Below are 20,000 nucleotides of genomic sequence, written 5' to 3' on the forward strand. Positions count from 1 at the left end.
AAACAACAAAGTCTTGCTAGCCCATGAGTGCCAACCTGGCACAAGCCTGCTTTTAGGTCAGAATTTCTCCCTACAGAGTATTAAGGCTGCTGAGAGAATGCTCATTCGCTACGCAATAAGTCAAGGTAATGTGTAATAACCATCTTATTATCTGATTATAATGGTTCATATTGCCCCTCTAAGTCTGCACAGTAAGCCAGGACAAGGCTAGAAAAGCCGTTTTTCTTTTCTCGCCACAACTACCACCATGGGACACCGCTTCCTGGAAATGGTTCACTCCATCAGGACACACATGGGTGTTTTCCTTTCAGTCTCCACAGCCTCTGCTTGAACTTCAATCATATGAAATATTTAATACAATTTAAGTTCATGGAGAGGACATGAGACATAAGCTGGTCTCCTACGTCACAACCTTTGGTCAACATGAGCACCGATGTATGTCTTGAGAGTGCTGGACGTGGCCTTGTATGCATTATTTTGTGAGTGGATGGTGTACTGGTGGGATGTGTGTGGCCAGGGCCGCTGACAGGGACACTGTGCAGGAAATGGTCAAAAAGGTACTGCAACTATGCTGCTTATTGAAATTGGGCTGCCTTTTGCCAAATAAGATCTTTACATGAAGGGAAGTATTAAACAAATATTTTCTAGTATGGTCCAAGTACAGTAATTTTTGCAGCTAAAATTGGCTATGTTTGGAAATTCAAAATGGCGGACCATGGAGAAGATCCCCCTTTTTCATGTATGAAAAGCGCAATTTTTCCAGTCATAATGAATACTTAGAATTTGATGCTGGTGTTAAGTATTCATGAAAAAGGTAACATTAGTGAATGGGCAGCATGAATTCTGGAAATAAACAACTAAAAAACTCACACAGTGTCCCTTTAAAGTCCCCTGAATGGGCCCCCCTACCTAATACATACAATGCAATGAGAAGCCAACTCTGGCCCCCCTCTCTCCCTGGGGCCGGAACAAGAGACCCCTTTGTCTTTCCCTGTCAGCCTCCCTGGATGTGGCATATAGTGGATAGTTTTCTTTTTTTTTTTTGGCCGGACCATTTCATACCTGTTTTTTTCTCATCTCTAGTGTGACTTGTAGAATTCACGGTTCAGGTTTCTTCTCTAAGAAATGAATGTTCATCATAATAATATTCTCTCTCTCCACTGCATTTTGTGCTCTCTCTCTCTCTCTCTCTCTCTCTCTCTCTCTCTCTCTCTCTCTCTCTCTCTCTCTCTCTCTCTCTCTCTCTCTCTCTCTCTCTCTCTCTCTCTCTCTCTCTCTCTCTCTCTCTCTCTGCCCCTCCCATGTGACCGCCTGTTGGCCCTGGCTCTCCTCCACATGCTGACTAAATAATCTTGATCTCTGGATGCCATGTGCATCGGAACTCCTCTTCCTCCTCCTCCCCTATTTTCCTCCTCCTCCCTTCTTCTCCTCTTTTCTCCTCTCCTCTCTGTTCCCTTCTTCTCCTCTTTTCCTCCACCTCCCTTCTTCTCCTCTTTTCTCCTCTCCTCTCTTTTCCTCCTTCTCTCCTCCTTGTCCTTCTCTGCACCCCCAAAATGCTTTCTCTCTCTCTCTCTCTCTCTCTCTCTCTCTCTCTCTCTCTCTCTCTCTCTCTCTCTCTCTCTCTCTCTCTCCCTCCCTCTCTCTCTTGCATGTGCGCTCTCGCATCTTTCTCGCTCTGTATCTATCCCTGGCTTTTCTCTCCCTCTCTGTCTTCCTGGCTTATTCCCTCAAGTTGTTCCCTTCCCCACCCCCTGCCACCCGTCCCGTCTGTGTGTCTTGTTTGGGGACTGCCCTGACCCGCTCTGACCCGCCCCCGGTGTACCCCTGCCTGTTTAACGCCCCCGCTCTCCCGCTCCCTGCTCCCTGCTCCCCGGCCTCTGCTGTGTCAGGTCACGGCCCAGTGGAACTACGTACGTGACTCCGCTGTGCTCCAATAATAATTACCCAATAGGGGCCTGTAGCGTAGTAAATAGCTGCTAGGGCAAGGTTTTGGATTTCTTTTTCTTTTTTTCCCTTTTTTCTGTGTTCTTTTTTTTTTTTGCGTGGGCAGTAACGTAGGCAGCCCCTTCTGCTCCGGGTCCTTTAGACGCAGCGAGGCGTCCAGCGCACAGGAACAACCAAACGTCCGGAGCTCACGCTGGTCCGCTGGGCTAGCTCGAGCCAAACCCTTACGCTAGCACGCACTCATGTACACACCACACACACACACACACACTCACACATGCACACGCACACACACACGCACACACATACTGACTCATAAGTGCACACACATGGACTCTCTCTCACACACACGCAGCAATTATGTAAATGGGTTTTTTTTTGGATCTGCATTTATTTTCCTCTACTCAACAGCTCACGCAACTGTACACGTGAAAACTTGTTGCATCCCTGGCTTAATATATTTATCCGTGCATTCATTAACGGGCATACACACTTACTTACCGGTACTTACTTTAGGCTCCGCTGACTGTGAAAAAAGTCAAGATGTTTTCATTTACATGCGTTAATGTATTTTGGGTCAAATCTATGCAAATTTGTCCCATAGTTGATTATTTAACATGCGCCCCCACACAGACCACCCACCCATCGCCCACTCCTAACATATGGTGTGGAAACGTAATGTACACATCTTAACACCAAAACCTGCAGGTGCACTTATTAAATTTGAACTCAGTCACATTCCTGCACACACACACACACACAGTGGCAGTTTATATAATAAGCCTCTCAGCTGAACACCTTAATTATGTCATGTTAGCATTCAGGCATAAATGTCCGATCCGCCCACACACTTGCTTACACGGTCTCTCTCTCTCTCTCTCTCTCTCTCTCTCTCTCTCTCTCTCTCTCTCTCTCTCTCTCTCTCTCTCTCTCTCTCTCTCTCACACACGCACACGCGCGCACACACACACACACACACACACACACACACGCACGCACACACACGCACGCACGCACACACACGCACGCACGCACACACACACACACACACACACACACACACAAACACGTGTGCTTCTGCCAGGACCTGTGGTGTGTGAGAGCCACTGCACCTGCTCCTATTCGCTGCCACCTGCCCCACCGTGCTCAAGAAAGCATCCGCCGGTGTCACGTCAATATGAGCTACCTGTCCTCCTGAGCTACTACCGTAATTCATTACTACACCGTATAGTAGTTACTCTTAGGGGTGTGGACTTTGGGATAGAGTTCGGGCTATGGCAGCATCTTCAACACAACAGAATGACTACCTGTCGACAGGACCGTTTTAAGCCAATGTGGTGCCCCTGGGCACTATAACTTACTTGTTCCCCATTTATGAACAACATTTGTTAAGCTTGTGTTCTGTGTTCCCCTGCCCCCCTCACTGATCAAAAATGGTTGGTGCCCTTGGGCACTGTGCCGCTGGCCCTATCCATAATCCGGCCCTGCCTGTCGAACTGACCCACCAAGACAATGCAATGTGCTACATTTGACCTCAAAGTGTTAGTCTTAAAGGCATATGCCACCCCCATGTCTTTGAACGTCTCCCAACAGTTCTGAGACTTAAATGAGTGAGTGGAAGGGTTTTCCTGGTGACCCAATCATTGTCCGAATCTATCAGCACTGACCATAGCTTGGTTTCGTGTACTAGCTGCAGGCTGCCGTCGCTATTGAACAATTTCTGACGAAACTCTAACCCTTGAAGATTAGTGTTTAGGTTATGACAGCTTATTAGTGCAGTTGGGCCTGCCGAAGGATGATCCCTATTCAACACAATTGGATGAGAAAAAGTTCTTCTGTTAAAATGAGTTGAAACCACATGAGGGTGCCTTCAGCTGCTTAACGCCTTAGCGCAGAGCCTCTCATAACCTTATTGTCACCAAAATGGTAATGACCTAGTCTTATTTGGTTGCTTAAGAATCCCTGCATTGTCATAGTAATGTTGTGATGATGTAGCTGAGTATTTACAGTAAAGACTGAATAGGCCCCTTAAACAGGCCCATCTGCAGCGAGAGGCTACTTCACCCAGGTAGCTGTCCATGGTCCTGAACTCCCTTCGACAGAGCAAGAAGAGAGTGCTCTACTCACAGCACTCCCCTTGTGTATGTGCCACTACACATTGGTAGAGGTGTTAGAGAGCAGGATGATTTTAATTCAATATAACAGAATGACATTGGCCATTTCTCAAAGTTAAGTGTTCTACCCTTGCTAGGATGAGTAAGGCCAGTTTTTTGTGGATTTCACCAAAGACTATCTGATAGCTAGTTCTAAGTGCAATTAATAATAAGTGCAATTAATAATTGAATACACCTTTGGAAACTGGGCGTTACTCGTCCCAGCAAGGCTAGGACACTTCACTTTGAGAGATACCCTTTGAGATCTTCTGGATCAAGGCAAGCCGCACCATGTGTTTGGGGGTAGCTGTCCCTGGTGCTGAACTGCCAAAGCTACAGATGGGATCACTGCAGTGGTGTAGTCTACTTTTTTGTGGTGGGTATACTGAATATTTGAGCATGTTTTGAGGTGGATATACTGTATATATTTGTGCTATTCTAAATAATGGATCAATCATTTTTAATTGGGTATACTGAAATCTACCTGCGTCCTACGTAGACTACACCACTGGATCAGGATTCCATTCACTACCAGCTGAAAAAGCCTGCCAGACTACAAGACTAAAAGACTTGTCATCTTAATAGCAATGCTATGACATTCCCTACATTAATACCAAGATTAAGTCTTGGATGTATGGCAACAATAAGCTTGTAATAGCAGCTCTACTATCAGCTTCTGCTTTCGGAAGCTCATGTTGACAAAGCAGCCCATCTCGACAGAACGCCAAGCCATGTGGGCGTTCCTCCCTCCCTTCCTCCCTCCCTTCCTCCCTCCCTGTCTGTGTGTGACTGACTCTCTGCCAGCTTTGTTTTAGATCTTCTTGAATATGTCTGACCACCAGCCTGTTCTACTTTCCTCCAGGTCCTCTTGAGCCAGGTGCACCGTCTCAGAGCCCTGGACCTGCTCGGACGCTTCCTGGACCTCGGGCCGTGGGCCGTCAGCTTGGTAAGGGTACAACCAGCCAGCACCCACCAGCAGGCTACATTCACACCAATACATCCTCCTCCAAAAAACATGTACTTCCAGTCTATTTTTAGGATAGTGCTGGTAGCAGACTGTGAAAATGTGGCTGAATATTTTTGCTTAGGGCCCCCACTTTGGTGAGGCCGCCAACTGGCTATATTCACACATTGCAATACATCCTTCTCCTAAAAATAAACTTCCAACCCTATTTTGGGAACGTGTTGGTACCAGACTCTGAGAATGTGCAAATATTCCACTTTTACGTGGTTATGAGCAAGACCTCAGACATGGGCAGATTGTTTGGTGAGACCACCCCCAAGACTGAATTCACACATATTGCATTATTCTAAAAATATATGCTCCAGCCCTTTTTTGGATAGTGTTTGATTAGCAGACTGAAAATGTGCGTAAATAATCAACTTGCACGGTCATGAACAATGCCTCAGACTTGGGGAGATTGTTTGGCGAGACCACCAGCTACACTGTATTCACACATATTGCAAAATTCTAAAAATATATGCTCCAGCCCTATTTCTGGGGTTAGCAGACTGTGAAAATGTACGTAAATATGCCACTAAATTACTTACATAGTCATGTAGAATGCCTCAGACATGGGCAGATTGTTTAGTCAGACCACCAGCAAGGCTGTATTCACACATATTGCATTATTCTACAAATATATGCTCCAGCCCTATTTTGGGATAGTGTTTGGGTCGCAGGCTGTGAAGTTGCGCGTAAATATGCCACTAAATATTCCACTTACACAGTGAGTGTGGCGAGACCACCAGCAGACTGTATTGACACATTTCATCTAAAAATATGAACGTACAGCCCTATTTTGGGGATAGTGAAGGTAGCAGACTGTGTAATTGTGGGTAATATTCCACTAGTCTAGGTGTTTTTTCACACAGACATTTAGAAAACTTTGTATATAGTTCATAATTAGAATTGGCTGTGATGATCTGTATTTGTTGACACTTCTGTCAATTTGCTGCTCTGTCAGTATTTAAAGCATGCTTAAAATATGAGTACCATTAATCCTATTCACCAGAACATAAAACATATGATACAAGATAAAATAATAGAACATAATAGAGTATATTTTTAAGCTTTTTTATTCGAGAAAAAGAATCACACATTCATGAAAGGTGTCCTTATTTTGTTAATTATTATTTTTTAATCAATCTGTTCATACCTCTTTGTCTTTGTTTCTCCGCCACTCCCCCTTCGCACGCACACGCACACGCACACGCACATGCACACGCATACGTACGCACACACACACACACACACACACACACACACACACACCCTCCCCCTCCGCCCACACGCGTTCACACACAAACGTACACACACACACACACACACACACACACACACACACACACACACACACACCCTCCCACACACACCCTCCCTCCCTCCCTCCCTCCCTCCCCGTCCACACACACACACACACACACACACACACACACACACACACACACACACACACACACCACTTCCTGTCTTTCTTCTTCCGGTGGTCCAGGCCTTGTCTGTGGGGATCTTCCCCTACGTGCTGAAGCTGCTGCAGAGCTCCGCGCGGGAGCTGAGGCCACTGCTGGTCTTCATCTGGGCCAAGATCCTCGCCGTCGACAGCGTGAGTAGCCGCACACACACACACACACACACACACACACACACACACACACACAAATACCTACGTATACATACACACACACACACACACACACACACACACACACACACACACACACACACACACACACACACACACACACACACACACACAAAAGCACTGCCAAGATCCTCGCCGTGGAAAGCGTGAGTAGCCACACACACACACACACACACACACACACACACACACACACACACACACACACACACACACACACACACACACACACACACACACACACACACACACACACACACCCGCACACACACACACACACACCTACACTTCCGCTCCTCACCCTCGTCCCCTCCCCTTTCTTTACATCTTCCCCTCCCTGCCTCTTTCACTCTTACACACCCTATATTTTAGTGGCCACTTTCTTTCTGTCCATTCTTTTCTGACCAACCTGTTTCCAGTTTCCTCTCCCCCTCTCTCTCTCTCTCTCTCTCTCTCTCTCTCTCTCTCTCTCTCTCTCTCTCTCTCTCTCTCTCTCTCTCTCTCTCTCTCTCTCTCTCTCTCCATGGACAGTGTGAGTAGCCTTTCCACTTCTGCACCCATTCCTCCCTCCCGCTCTCTTTTTTTTCTACATCTTCCGTTCCCTGGGCCACTCCTAAATTTAAGTGGCCACTTCCATCTGCTCCATTCGGTCCCTTTTCTGTCTATCCTCCACCTTCTTCTTCCCTCTCTCCTTCCCTTGTGGCCAAGATTATCCCAACCATGGACAGCGTGAGTGGCCACACGCTCATCCTGCTTCACTTCCTCTTCCATACCTTCTTCCCTCCCCTCCCTCCCTCCCTCCCTGTCTCTCTCTCTCTCTCTCTCTCTCTCTCTCTCTCTCTCTCTCTCTCTCTCTCTCTCTCTCTCCCTCTCCCTCTCCCTCCATCCCTCTCTCTCTCTCTCCCTCTCCCTCTCCCTCCATCCCTCTCTCTCTCTCTCTCTCTCCCTCTCCCTCCATCCCTCTCTCTCTTTCCCTCTCCCCTCCCTCCTTCTTTATGTCTTCCCCTCCCTGTTGCCTCTTTCACTGTGGGCCACTCCTACACAGCCTATATTTTTAGCGGCCTCTCTCTCTCTCTCTCTCTCTCTCTCTCTCTCTCTCTCTCTCTCTCTCTCTCTCTCTCTCTCTCTCTCTCTCTCTCTCTCTCTCTCCCCCTCTCTGAAGTCTTCCTCTCTCCTCACGTCTTTCATTGTGGCCACTCTTAATGCAGTCTGTATTTTAGTGGTTGCTTTCGTCCCATCCACTCTGTCCTTTTCCGTTTCTTTCTATCCCTCATCCTCCTCATTCCTCCTCTCTTTCCCTTCTCTCTCTCTCTCTCTCTCTCTCTCTCTCTCTCTCTCTCTGTCTGACCACTCCTAAACACCCACTCAAACTAAATATATCGTCCTACTGACTGTGAAGAGCCTCGATGTGAGGAGTAGCCTGCGTGCGTGTGTGCGCGCGACTGGTAATGTCTGATCCCAAGCCAACACAGCCCAAGGCTAGGTCCGATCGTCAACCAATATCCGTGACGCTTTTCTATGTGGCAAGCCGGACAACCTGGAAATAAGGCACAAGACGTGTATCGCTCCTATGAATAAGCACTCAGGGAGTAGATCATATGGTTTGTCGCGTAAGCTCACGTTTGTCGTTTTCTTGTGGTTACTCAACAAGCTCCTTTGGGGGTCTTGTGAAATGAATAAATTAGCTCCGTGGTAGAACTTATAGACTGTAATGGGACCCAATCTCAGCCCACCTTACTGCTGATGTCTCTTACATGTAAAGCAGAGGCATATTTTAACTTGCTCTGCACTGAGAATGAAAAGGCAGCAGTTTTTTTATGAAAGATACTGTTTTTGATATTTTTAATAAGGTCCCACCTTTAAAGGTTTTGAATTTTTTAGAATGTATTGATGTTAAGAAGCGTATTTCATCTCTTAATTTATATAGTTGTTGGTTTTGTAAATGTAATGTGATTGTTTTTTTTCTATCTGTATTGGCCATGATGTAGCCATAGCTGCTGAAATGGCAATACATGTAAACAATCAATCATACATGTAATGCAGAAAAAACATCAACACTATTTGAAATAATTTTAAACACTTAGTGTAGTCAAAGAATGCTCCTTTTTTACTCTTAGTGGTGTTGTGTTTGATATTGGCTGTACAAGAAGAGAAATAACACAATGCAACACGAATGGCATTTGTTTTTAATGATCATTTTTCTTTCAAAAATGGTTGGGTGCCTGCTCAATAAAAGTGATAAACCAGTCATAATGAGTTCATGGGAAGAAAAGCTGAAAACGACTCAAAGAGGAAACAAATTATTTCTTTTGACAGGAGGGTCTAATGAGGTGTAATTGTGCCTGGTGTCTGGACACAAATGGGTCTGTGAGCACAAAATAACAAGACAAAGTCTAGACCTCATCCCCCTCTCTGTGTAAAAAAAATAAAGAAAGAAAGGAAGAAAGAAGGAATAAACAAAATAAAGATACAGAAAACCCACCCTGGTTCGGAGCCCAGGTCTTCACCCCTGGGCGCCTCTTTTGCAGCAGAGCTGTAATGCGCTACAGCCGGAGAGCTAATTACATTTCTTCTCTCTTTTTTTAGTTTTCCTCCTCTTCTCTACGCCCTCCCTCTCTTTCTGAGTTGTTGCTGAGCTCTGAGTTTGGCCACTGCATTTTTTTCCCCCTCCTGCCCCCCCCCCCCCCTCTTACACACACACTTTATTAAAACACGCAATTCCTCATAGATATTTCTCTCTCTCTCTCTCTCTCTCTCTCTCTCTCTCTCTCTCTCTCTCTCTCTCTCTCTCTCTCTCTCTCTCTCTCTCTCTCTCTCTCTCTCTCTCTCTCTCTCTCTCTCTCTCTCATGGTCTACCCCCCTTCTCTGTTGCAAGCACACATACTGCCTCCATTACATATTCTCTTTGCTGGTGACAGACATAGCTAAAACTCATCTACAGGTGCCTCCAGAGCATTCAGGCCGGCAGAGCTCGTCATATCAGTATTGAAAGAGAGAGAGAGCGAGAGAGAGAACGAGAAAGAGGGAGCGAGAGAGAGGGAGGGAGCGAGAGAGAGAGAGAGAGAGAGAGAGAGAGAGAGAGAGAGAGAGAGAGAGAGAGAGAGAGAGAGAGAGAGAGAGAGAGAGAGAGAGAGAGAGAGAGAGAGCAAGCGCAAGCGAGAGCAGCAAGAGAGAGATACAGAAAGAGAGAGACCAAGAGAGAGAGAGGCACACAGACCCAGTGCATTACTGGGGGAATAGCAAGAGAGATGGGCTATGAAATAGCTGCTGTCACCATTCTTTAATTCTGTGGTGGCTCCTGTGTGCGGCACTGCGCTGTGGTGTGGTGCGCTGTGTTGTGCTGTGCTGGGGCCTGGTGGTTGTTGTTATTACATGACATACCCATCATGTCAGAGCTACACCAGGCTGTCCCTCCGGTGGCAGGCTGGGATTTTTGGGCCGTGCTAGCCAGTAAATAAAACCCCCTCACTCCCCCGAGGCTGTGTTTACTTGTGGTCATTCACTCTGCTCGGCTCGGATGCATTCTCTCTCTTTCTTTCTCTCTCTCTCTCTCTCTCTCTCTCTCTCTCTCTCTCTCTCTCTCTCTCTCTCTCTCTCTCTCTCTCTCTCTCTCTCTCTCTCTCTCTCTCTCTCTCTCTCTCTCTCTCTCTCCTTCTTTCTCTCTCACACGTTTCCCCACCCCTCTCTCTCTCTCCCTCTCTCTCTCTCCCTCTCTCTCTCTTTTGCTCTCTCTCTCTCTCTCTCTCTCTCTCTCTCTCTCTCTCTCTCTCTCTCTCTCTCTCTCTCGCACAAACACACACAAACACACTCCTTTATTAAAATCCTGTCCTTCACTAAACACTTTTGTGCCTCTTTGTTTTCTCTCTGGGCCGTGGGATAGGCGACCGTGTTACTGTCACACAAGCTAGCGGTGTTCAGGAAGGGTAGACAGGTGTTTACAGCTGGAGGTTGTGAAGGATGGGGTATTATGGGATATTATGTGGGACGGAGGAAAGGCAAGGAGAGGGCATGGCTTGTAGTAGGGGTGTAAATAATAATCGAAATGTATCGTGCATCGATCCTACGGCCGACGATTTAATCGAATTGTATTGGGGAGCAAGTATCAAAAATATTCGAATCGCTGACCAATGCACTAGCTCCATAACATAATAGACGTGGAAAAGTAATTGGAAAAAATCGAATCGAATTGTATCGTATCACAGGGAATTCTTAAGTATCGAAAATAATCAAATCCCTGCTTTAAGAAATGGATACCGTACCGATCGTCATGGAGGCTGTGATTTACACCCCTAGCTTGGAGTGCTGTGGCTGGTGGCAGGGTATTTTGGCAGGTTGGTGTGGAAAATTTGAGATGCTGTTGAAAGTAGAGTAGAGTATCATTTATTAATCCCAAGGGAAATAAATGTGTCCAGTAGCATGCATACATGAATACAGAATTCACAAGACATTACACACATCATTTCACATTAATGTACCATATAGTACACACTTACATACATGTACATACTTTCAAAGGCAGATGTAAGTGTGAGCTATATGGCTATATGTTGTGCCTGAGGATTCCAGATTTCCTCTTCCTGCATGTATCTGAACTCTAGATAACACCACCACCTTGTGCATTCAGCACCTCCACCCGAGATTCTTTTGCTGCCGCTCTTCTGGTAACACAAAGTATAAAGAGTGAAGTATTCTTTGCTCTTCCATGAAAAAGAATAAAATGGATAAAGAAAGTGGGAAAAAATAAAGTCAGACACTGGAGAAAGAAAGCTGGAGGGAGAGAGAGAGGGAGGGAGAGAGAGAGAGGGGGGGGGAGAGGGAAATTAAATGGATAATAGTGTGAGTCTGGAGAGTAAAGCGGCGTACACACACATTACTAGCTTCTCGCTTGCTCGCCTACTTGCCACTCTTTCATGGAACGTTTGCTGAAAGTTCCCGCGGGAAGGCGAGAAGTACCAAACTCTGCCTTCCAATTGGTTACTCGCTTACTCGTCTCGCTCAAAGTTCAAATATTTTCAACTCGGGATCCGCCCACATCACATCGCTTGTACAGTACTCGCCTGCTCGTCTCGCTGGAACACATTGATATTCTATTGTCTTCATTCGCTGAGCGAGTAACTACTAGAGACGTGTGTGTACGGCCCTGAAGAAGGCAAGAGAGAGATGGATAAAGAAAGAGAGGGATGAAGATTTCGATTGGTTGGGTGTTGTAGTGGTCCAAAAGGCAGTTGTAAAAAATGAGCCATTCCTCCGTGTAACTGGACTCCATGTACCATGTACCAGCTATATCCTCTGCATTCAGCACCTTCACTTAAGACTTCACCTTTTGCTCCCCCTACAGTGGTATCATTGTAAAGAGAAGAGTGAAGTGTTCTTTTCTTTCCCTTGAAATGGAATACATAGGGTAGAGAAGGGAAGTCAGACACTACAGAAAGAAGAGATCACAAGATAGACAAATAAGGAGACAGGAATGAAATGGATTTAAAGAAGTATCAGACAGGAGAGAAAGACAGAGGCATTGGGGGAAAGGGGGAGGGGTATGAATGTAAGAGAAAAGTATAAAGAGAGAGGGATAAAAAAGCGAGCAGGAGGACAAGAGAGAGAAAGGAGAAAGAGACAAGAGAGAGAAAGGATAGAAGGAGAGGGATGAATGTTGAATGGTATTCATTAAAGGTGCACTGTGTAGGATGGTGGCCAGAGTAGGTATTGTAACTATGCTGCTCATTAAAACTGTGCTGCCTACTGCCAACATTGACCTTTTCATGAATATTTTCTAACTAATACGCTAATATTTACTAGTATGGCCAAAATGCAGTACATTTTGCAGCTAAAAATGTCTATTTCTGGAAATTCACAATGGTAGACATAAGATGATCACCCTTTTCAAGTTTTCATGTATGAACAGTGTCATTTCCACAGTCACATTGGATACTTTTAATTTAATGGTGGCGGTACTGTAGGTATTTTTTTAAAGGTAGCATTAGTGAGTGGGCAGCACCATGAATTCTGGAAATAAACTGCTAAACATATTACACAGTAATACCTTTAAGGCCCTGAGGCATGCATACTGCAGAGAGCCCCCCTGATCTATGACACTGCAGCAGCAGCCTGTTGCAGCACTGATGAGTAGGGGGAAAAAAGGATGGTGAGAATGACTCTTTTGGTACCCGAGCGCCGAGAGTGCATTAACGCCAAGGTAAACAGCCCCAACAAATAGGGTTAGTGGACGGTGCGAGAGGCACTTAATGTCCTGCGGGGTTTATTGGAGGATCCATCTTTTCTTTTCTTTTTTTCCCCCTGCCTTTTTTTTTGTTTTCCGTAACAAGCAGGTAAAAGGGAGAAGAGATACGAAGAGCTGGGGGAATGTATTAAGCTAATAGGGTTGTTTGATGGTGTGTGCGCTTCTTCATCTTGCACCCTTAATTTACTTTGTATAAAGTTCTCAATTTGTTGTTGTTGTTGTTGTTGTTTTTTCTTTATCCTTTATCCTTTTCTCTCTCCTTTTATCTTTCCCTCTCTCATGTCTTTCCTTACTTATCTACCTATCTCTCACCCACCCATTCTCCCCCTCCACACCTCTCTCTCTCTCTCTCTCTCTCTCACTCTCTCTCTCTCCCTCTCTCTCTCTCTCTCTCTCTCTCTCTCTCTCTCTCTCTCTCTCTCTCTGTTTTTCCCTACCTAGTCATGCCAAGCTGACCTTGTGAAGGACAATGGGCACAAGTATTTCCTGTCGGTGTTGGCTGATCCATACATGCCTGTGAGTATCCACTAATCTCTCTTGATGCAACTAAACTCTCACATGACTTTGATGAATGAGAATCTTCTTTGATGAATGAGATTTACACGTTAGTTAAGTAGCCTGTATACGTGTTGCTGAGACTGTATGTAATGTATGTATCCCTCTATCGTTTTCCCAGGCGGAGCATCGGACTATGGCTGTGTTCATCTTGGCTGTCATTGTCAACAACTACAACACGGGCCAGGTAAGTGGCGGCCATCTGACCGTTTTGCATCAAACTCAAACTCTTCTCACAAGATTGCGAGCATGGAATTATCTAAAATATTTCAGTACACTGATGCTTCAGAATACCAAAGCATTTTGTGCCATTACATTCTCCCAACACTGTGGGAACATTTTGGAGCGGACCCTTTCGTCTTCCAACAGGACTGTCCACCAGTGCACAGAGCAAAGTCCATAAAAAATCCATGACAGGGTGTGGTATGAATGAACTTGACTGTCCTGAATTCATATAGAGCACCTTTTTTATGAATTAGAGCGGAGACTGAGAGCCAGGCTTTCTCCACCAACGTCAGTGTGTGACCTCACCAATGCGCTTTTTGAAGAATGATCCAAAATTCCTATAAACACACTCCTCAACCTTGTGGGTAGCCTTCCCAGATGAGTTGAAGCTGTAAGAGCTGCAAAAGGTGGACCGATATCAATGGACCCTATTAGTTAAGAATGGGATGGCAGTTAAGCTCATATGTGAGTCAAGGCAGGTTAGCGAATACTTTGGATAATATAGTGTATGTTACGTGGGGCTCAGCAAATGCATGTTAACCCATTGTGTCCTGGAGACACATACACGCTGCATTCAGGATTTTGATATTTGAGCTGTTTTATTAAATATGTGGGTATGTTGGAGCTGAATGAACACATTATAAAGCAAGAGCAGGGTCTTGGCTTTTAAATGTAACTCATTTCATGTTTGTATGTGCTTCGGAGACTGAGATATTTAGGATTTAATAGGAAGAGGGCACCATGTCCCAAAAAGGGCTTAGGACAAAATGGGTTAGACACACAATTTTCTCTCCTGTTTTGTCAGCTGTAATGATGTGTAAATAGTTATTCCACTGTAAGCCTGTTGGCCAGATTATGCATCATGCTACCTGGAGTTTGGCAAGACTCGCTCCACACAATTGATGCTCCTGTCAGTAAATGAGCTCTGTGCGCTTGGAGGTCTTTGAGGCGGCGAGGCGAGCGTAGTTAATTTGTTCCATCGGGTTTCTCCTCGTCCCGTCACTCACCGTCACTGCCTCTCTCTCGTTGGCTGATGTCCCTGGGGACCGACACAACAAAACTCTCGCCGCTACTTACACCGTCGACGAGGGATTTCGTTTGTGAATGTGCATGTGTGAGGGAGACTGTGTGTGGGGTTGGGTGATTGTTTGATTGTGTATGTCCCTGGGTGTGAGTGAGTGGGTGTGGGTGCTGGTGAGTGTGTGTGTGTGCGCGCGTGTGTGTGTACATGTGCGTGCCTGCGTGTGTGTGTTGTTGTGGGTATGCATGTATGTTAGTGTGTGTGTTATGTTGTGTGTGGGTGTGTTATGTTAATGTTTTTGTGTGCATATATGGGTATGTGTACATGTTTGTGTATGCCTTTGCATCGGTTTGTTTGTTTGTGTGAGTGCACATATTTGTATGTATGCATTTGCTTGTGTGTGTGAGTGTGTGTGTGTGTGTGTGTGTGTGTGTGTGTGTGTGTGTGTGTGTGTGTGTGTGAGTGTGAGTGTGAGTGTGAGTGTGAGTGTGAGTGTGAGTGTGAGTGTGTGTGTGTGTGTGTGTGTGTGTATGTGTTAATTATGTAGTGATTTGCTTTTATTACACAGCGTCTCTGCATAGCCAGGCAGCGTGCTCCTGATTAGCGTTGAATAATAGATGAGGAGCTAGCTAGCTAGTTAGCTATTACGAGCTGCTGCAGCGATGGCGGTACATACTGTATGCCGCCACTGCTCTTTGGTTGGCTAGCTGCATTATGGAGGCTCCCTCTGCTGATGTGGCAGGAACTGAAGTGTGTGTGTGTGTGTGTGTGTGTGTGTGTGTGTGTGTGTGTGTGTGTGTGTGTGTGTGTGTGTGTGTGTGTGTGTGTGTGTGTGTGTGTGTGTGTGTGTGTGTGTGTGTGTGTGTGTGTGTGTGTGAGAGCGTGTGTGTTTAAACTCCAAAATTCCCTCTCTATTTGTGTGTATGCGTTAAGAGATGCATGTGTGTGTGCGTGCGTGTGTGCGGGCATACGTGCGTTGTTTACGTGTGTGTTTGTGTGTGTGTTTGTTAAATTCATTCTCCATTTGTTTTTTATTTTTATTTTTTCATTTTTTTCTCTTCTGCATCCTCTTTCCACCTCTTTTCCTCTCTCTCTCTCTCTCTCTCTCTCTCTCTCTCTCTCTCTCTTCTCTCTCTCTCTCTCTCTCTCTCTCTCTCTCTCTCTCTCTCTCTCTCTCTCTCTCCCCATCTTATGATTTATAAGTTGTTATATCCGTTTGGCCTCGCCACCTATAGGTATTTTTCTCTCCGCCCAACATCTTATTGCGGTTCAAGAGGGCAGCAGCTGGAGTGGGAGTTAGAAACGCTCACTCGCACACACGCACACCTACACTTCCACCACACACACACACAGATTCTCTCTTGCTTGCTCGCACACACATATACACACACGCACACACCTCCACTTCGACCACACAGACACAGATTCTCTCTTGCTTGCTCTCATACATATACACACACGCATGTGCACACCTACACTTCCACCACACACACACACACACAGATTCTCTCTTGCTTGCTCGCACACACATATACACACACGCGAGCACACATCTGCACTTCGACCACTCACACAGATTCTCTGCACACACACACACGCATGCATGCATGTCGCACGCACTCACGCACGCACGCACGCACGCACACACACACGCGCATGCACACACCTGCACTTCGACCACACACACAGATTCTCTCTTGCTTGCGCACACACACACACACACACACACACACACACACACACACACACACACACACACACACACACACACACACACACACACACACACACACACACACACACACACACTTCCATCCATCCGCACCTCCACCACCACCACCTTCTTCTTCCCCTCCTCCAGCAGTTTACCTCTGTAAATCTCCCTGCCCTGAAAATGACCTGTAGCACATACTGTATCCCGTACATATATATACTGTAGAGAGAGAGAGAGACCTGTGGCACACAATAACATGGACTCGACTCTAAATCGAACTATGGGGAGTTGGGGGGAGCGGGAGAATCCCAATGAGATATTGTAGTTTGTGTAGAATGTGTGCTGAGTAGGAGAGCAGGTTTGAAATGAGGACTGCAGTAGTGTGTGAAGGAGAGGAGGAGGAGGAGGTTGGTTGTAGGCAAGACGTCTGTGGCATTACAATAACACTGAGGGATGGGACATGGGGGTTGTAGAGGAGAGGAGAGAAGAGAAGGGGAGAAGAGGAGAGGAGAGAGGGGGAGAAGAGGAGAGGAGAGAAGGGGAGAAGATGATTGGGGATAGAAGGGGAGAAGCTGAGAGGAGAGAAGGGGAGAGGAGGCTTGGGGATAGAAGGGGAGAAGAGGAGAGGAGAGAAGGGGAGAAGAGGATTGGGGAGAGAAGGGGTGAAGAGGAGAGGAGAGAAGGGGAGAAGAGGATTGGGGATAGAAGGGGAGGAGAGGAGAGAAGGGGAGAAGAGGATTGGGGATAGAAGGGAAGAAGAGAAGAGGAGAGGAGAGGGGTGGTATAGGAGAGACCTGTGGCATTCCAAGAACACTGACCGCCAACCTGAAGCACGAGGACACGGGGGGTGGAGAGGAGGGCAGAATCACAATGTGTTATTTTTATGTAGTGCTTGTATTTGTGCTGCTGGGAGAAGAGAGGAGAGAATATCAGCGGAGGAGAATGAGAGGGGTGCAGAATCACAATGAGTTATTTTTGTGTAGTATATGGGTTGCTTAGGGGAGGAGTGGAGGGGAGGAGAGGAGAGAAGAGGAGAAGGGGGAGAGCACAATAAGACCTGTGGCATATAATAACACTGACTCCTTAATCGAAACATGGGGAGAGGAGAGGAGAGGAGAGGAGAGGAGAGGAGAGGGGAGGGGAGCATAATGAGTTATCATGTGCCGTATGTGTGTTAATTTATGAGAAAAGAGGAGGAGAGAAGAGAAGGAGAGTGGAGAATTGGAACAAAGAGGAGAGGACAGGACAGCAGAGCAGAGGAAGACGGCAGTGTTGGTGTGGAGAAAAGTGGAGTGGCGTGAGGAGGAGAGGAGCAAGAAGAGAGGGAAATGGAAGATAAGTTAAAAGAAGATAGGAGAGAGGGATGGAGGGTAGTGAAATACACGAGAGGAGAGATGTGGAGGGAAGAAAGGGAGTGCGTAACAGGAGGAGTGTGGAGTGTTGGAGAGGGGGAAGAGAGAAGGAGGAGGAGGAGGAAAAGAGGAGAGGCAGGGGCTGCGGAGTGAGAGACGTCTGTGAATTGTAGGAGAGAGGAGAGGAGAGACAGAGGCTGTTATATGAGTGAACAGAGGGGTGGTATAACAAGGAGTGTAGAAAGAGGAGGTGAGAGGAGAGAGAGAGAGAAAGAGAGGTTTGCAGTATTTGAGAGAAGTTCATATAGTATGACAGAAGAGGAGGGATGTGGAGGGGAGATAGGGAATTCATAACCGAGGAGGACTGTGGACTGTAAGAGAGGAAAGGAAAAATAGAAAGAGAGGATAGGCAAGGGCTGCTATACGAGTGGAGAGCATTGAAGAGAGGGAATGTGTAAAAGAGGAGAAGAGAAGAGTGGAGGAGTGGAGTATATAAGAGGAGAGAAGTAAATTGGATAGAGGGAATGGAATGCATGACAGAGGAGTGTGGATTGGAAGAGAAGGATGGTTATGCGGTTTAGGAGAGGGGGAAGAGAGGGGAGGGGCAGGAGCTATATTTTAACGGACCAAATGAATGTATAACAGAGGAGGAGTGTGGCTTGTAGAGAGAGAGGGAAGAGGGTTGGAGAGGAGGATGCCTCTGGGTTATTGGAGAGAGGGAGGAGAGGAGAGGAGAGGCAGGAGCTGCCATATGAGAGGAGAGAAGTGAAGAGAGGCGGAGGAGATGAGGAGGAGAGGAGGATGGGGTTGTGAGAGAGAGATGTCTGAGGATTTGTTTGAAAGAGGGAGGAAAGGGGAAGCAGGGGCTGTTATATGAGAGAAGAGAAGTGAAGAGAGGGAGTGTAGAAGAGAGGAAAAGGGAGGAAGAGAGGGGGAAGAGTGAAGTATATGACAGAAGAGAAAAGAAGTAAGGAGAGAGGAAAGGAAGGCAGGGGCTGCTATGATGCTATATGCTATGAGAGAAGTGTGAGAGAGGGAATGCAGAAGAGAGATGGAGGAGATGAGGAGGAGAGGATGGGTCTGTGGAAGTGGATATGTAGGAAAGAGGGAGAAAAGGAGAAGCTGCTATGTGAGAAGAGGGAAGTGAAGAGAGGGAGAGAGAGAGAGAGAGAGAGAGAGAGAGAGGAGAGAGAGAGAGAGAGAGGAGGAGAGAGAGAGAGAGAGAGAGAGAGAGAGAGAGAGAGAGAGAGAGAGAGAGAGAGAGAGAGAGAGAGAGAGAGAGACGCCTGAGGGCCTCCATTAGTAGCGGCGATGTGAGCGACTCGCAGGGGAGCCCCTGCCAATGGCTGAATAATGAGATGGCGGAAATTGTGGTGGGGGGGTGGGGTGGGGGTTGGTTAGTGAGAGGGAAAAATCCCACTGTGTGTGTGTGTTATAGAATATTTGTGTCTGGGCATGTGTTTGTAAGAGGAAGTGTGCGAGTGTACGCTTGTGTGTGCGGGCCTGTGTCTATGTGTGTGTGCGTGCCTGTGTCTATGTGTGCGTGCGTGCCTGTGTCTATGTGTGCGTGTTTGCGTGTGCATGCGTGTGTGTGTGTGTCTTTGTGCGTGCGTAGAGAGAGAGACTCGGAGAGTGTGTGCTGATTTTTGTGTATTAATAAGCGTATGTGCGCGCGTGCGTGCGTGCGTGTGTGTGTGTGTGTGTCTGTGTAGTGTAGTGTAGTGTAGTGTAGTGTAGTGTAGGCATGGGGGAGTGGGTGCGGAGTGGGTTTGTAGCACAGCACAGCACAGCACAGCACGACTCTGCTGCCATGTTTGCGGTGCTGAATAGCGAGTAGATGGAACCACTTTGAGGCAAGCGACTCTCCAATCAGCTCCCAAATGAAGTCCCTGGAAAGAGATGCACAGAGATGAGCGAGAGGAACAGAACAGAGGGGAGAAGGGGGACAGAGCGTTCGTTTCCTTTCCTGCCTGTTGCCTCGGGATGACATCACTGACGGCAGAATTTCAATATCTCGCACAAGCACAATTCTAATGTCGTTTTCTCTTTTGCAATCGGGATAATGAATAAAGAATAGTCCCCTAAAAAGTTGCTGTAGCAAGGCTGACAGCGGGTGAGGCGTTACTGGTTTTTTTTTCCGCGGAGGCAGGGCG

General features: G+C 46.7%; 1 protein-coding gene across 4 annotated transcripts in view; it reads left to right on the forward strand.

Annotated features, from left to right (window-relative positions):
- rptor (regulatory associated protein of MTOR, complex 1) overlaps positions 1 to 20,000 on the forward strand; it is a 361,851-nt gene that overhangs the window by 238,771 nt on the left and 103,080 nt on the right. For all 4 annotated transcript variants that reach the window (XM_063201318.1, XM_063201331.1, XM_063201308.1 and 1 more), the window contains exons 13-16: positions 4,960 to 5,043; positions 6,593 to 6,703; positions 13,422 to 13,496; positions 13,657 to 13,722. In XM_063201318.1, coding sequence (XP_063057388.1) covers positions 4,960 to 5,043; positions 6,593 to 6,703; positions 13,422 to 13,496; positions 13,657 to 13,722 — 336 coding nt within the window. The remainder of the gene's footprint in view (positions 1 to 4,959; positions 5,044 to 6,592; positions 6,704 to 13,421; positions 13,497 to 13,656; positions 13,723 to 20,000) is intronic.

The sequence above is a fragment of the Engraulis encrasicolus genome, chromosome 1 (genome assembly GCF_034702125.1).
Source record: "Engraulis encrasicolus isolate BLACKSEA-1 chromosome 1, IST_EnEncr_1.0, whole genome shotgun sequence".
Taxonomy (NCBI): Eukaryota; Metazoa; Chordata; class Actinopteri; order Clupeiformes; family Engraulidae; genus Engraulis; species Engraulis encrasicolus.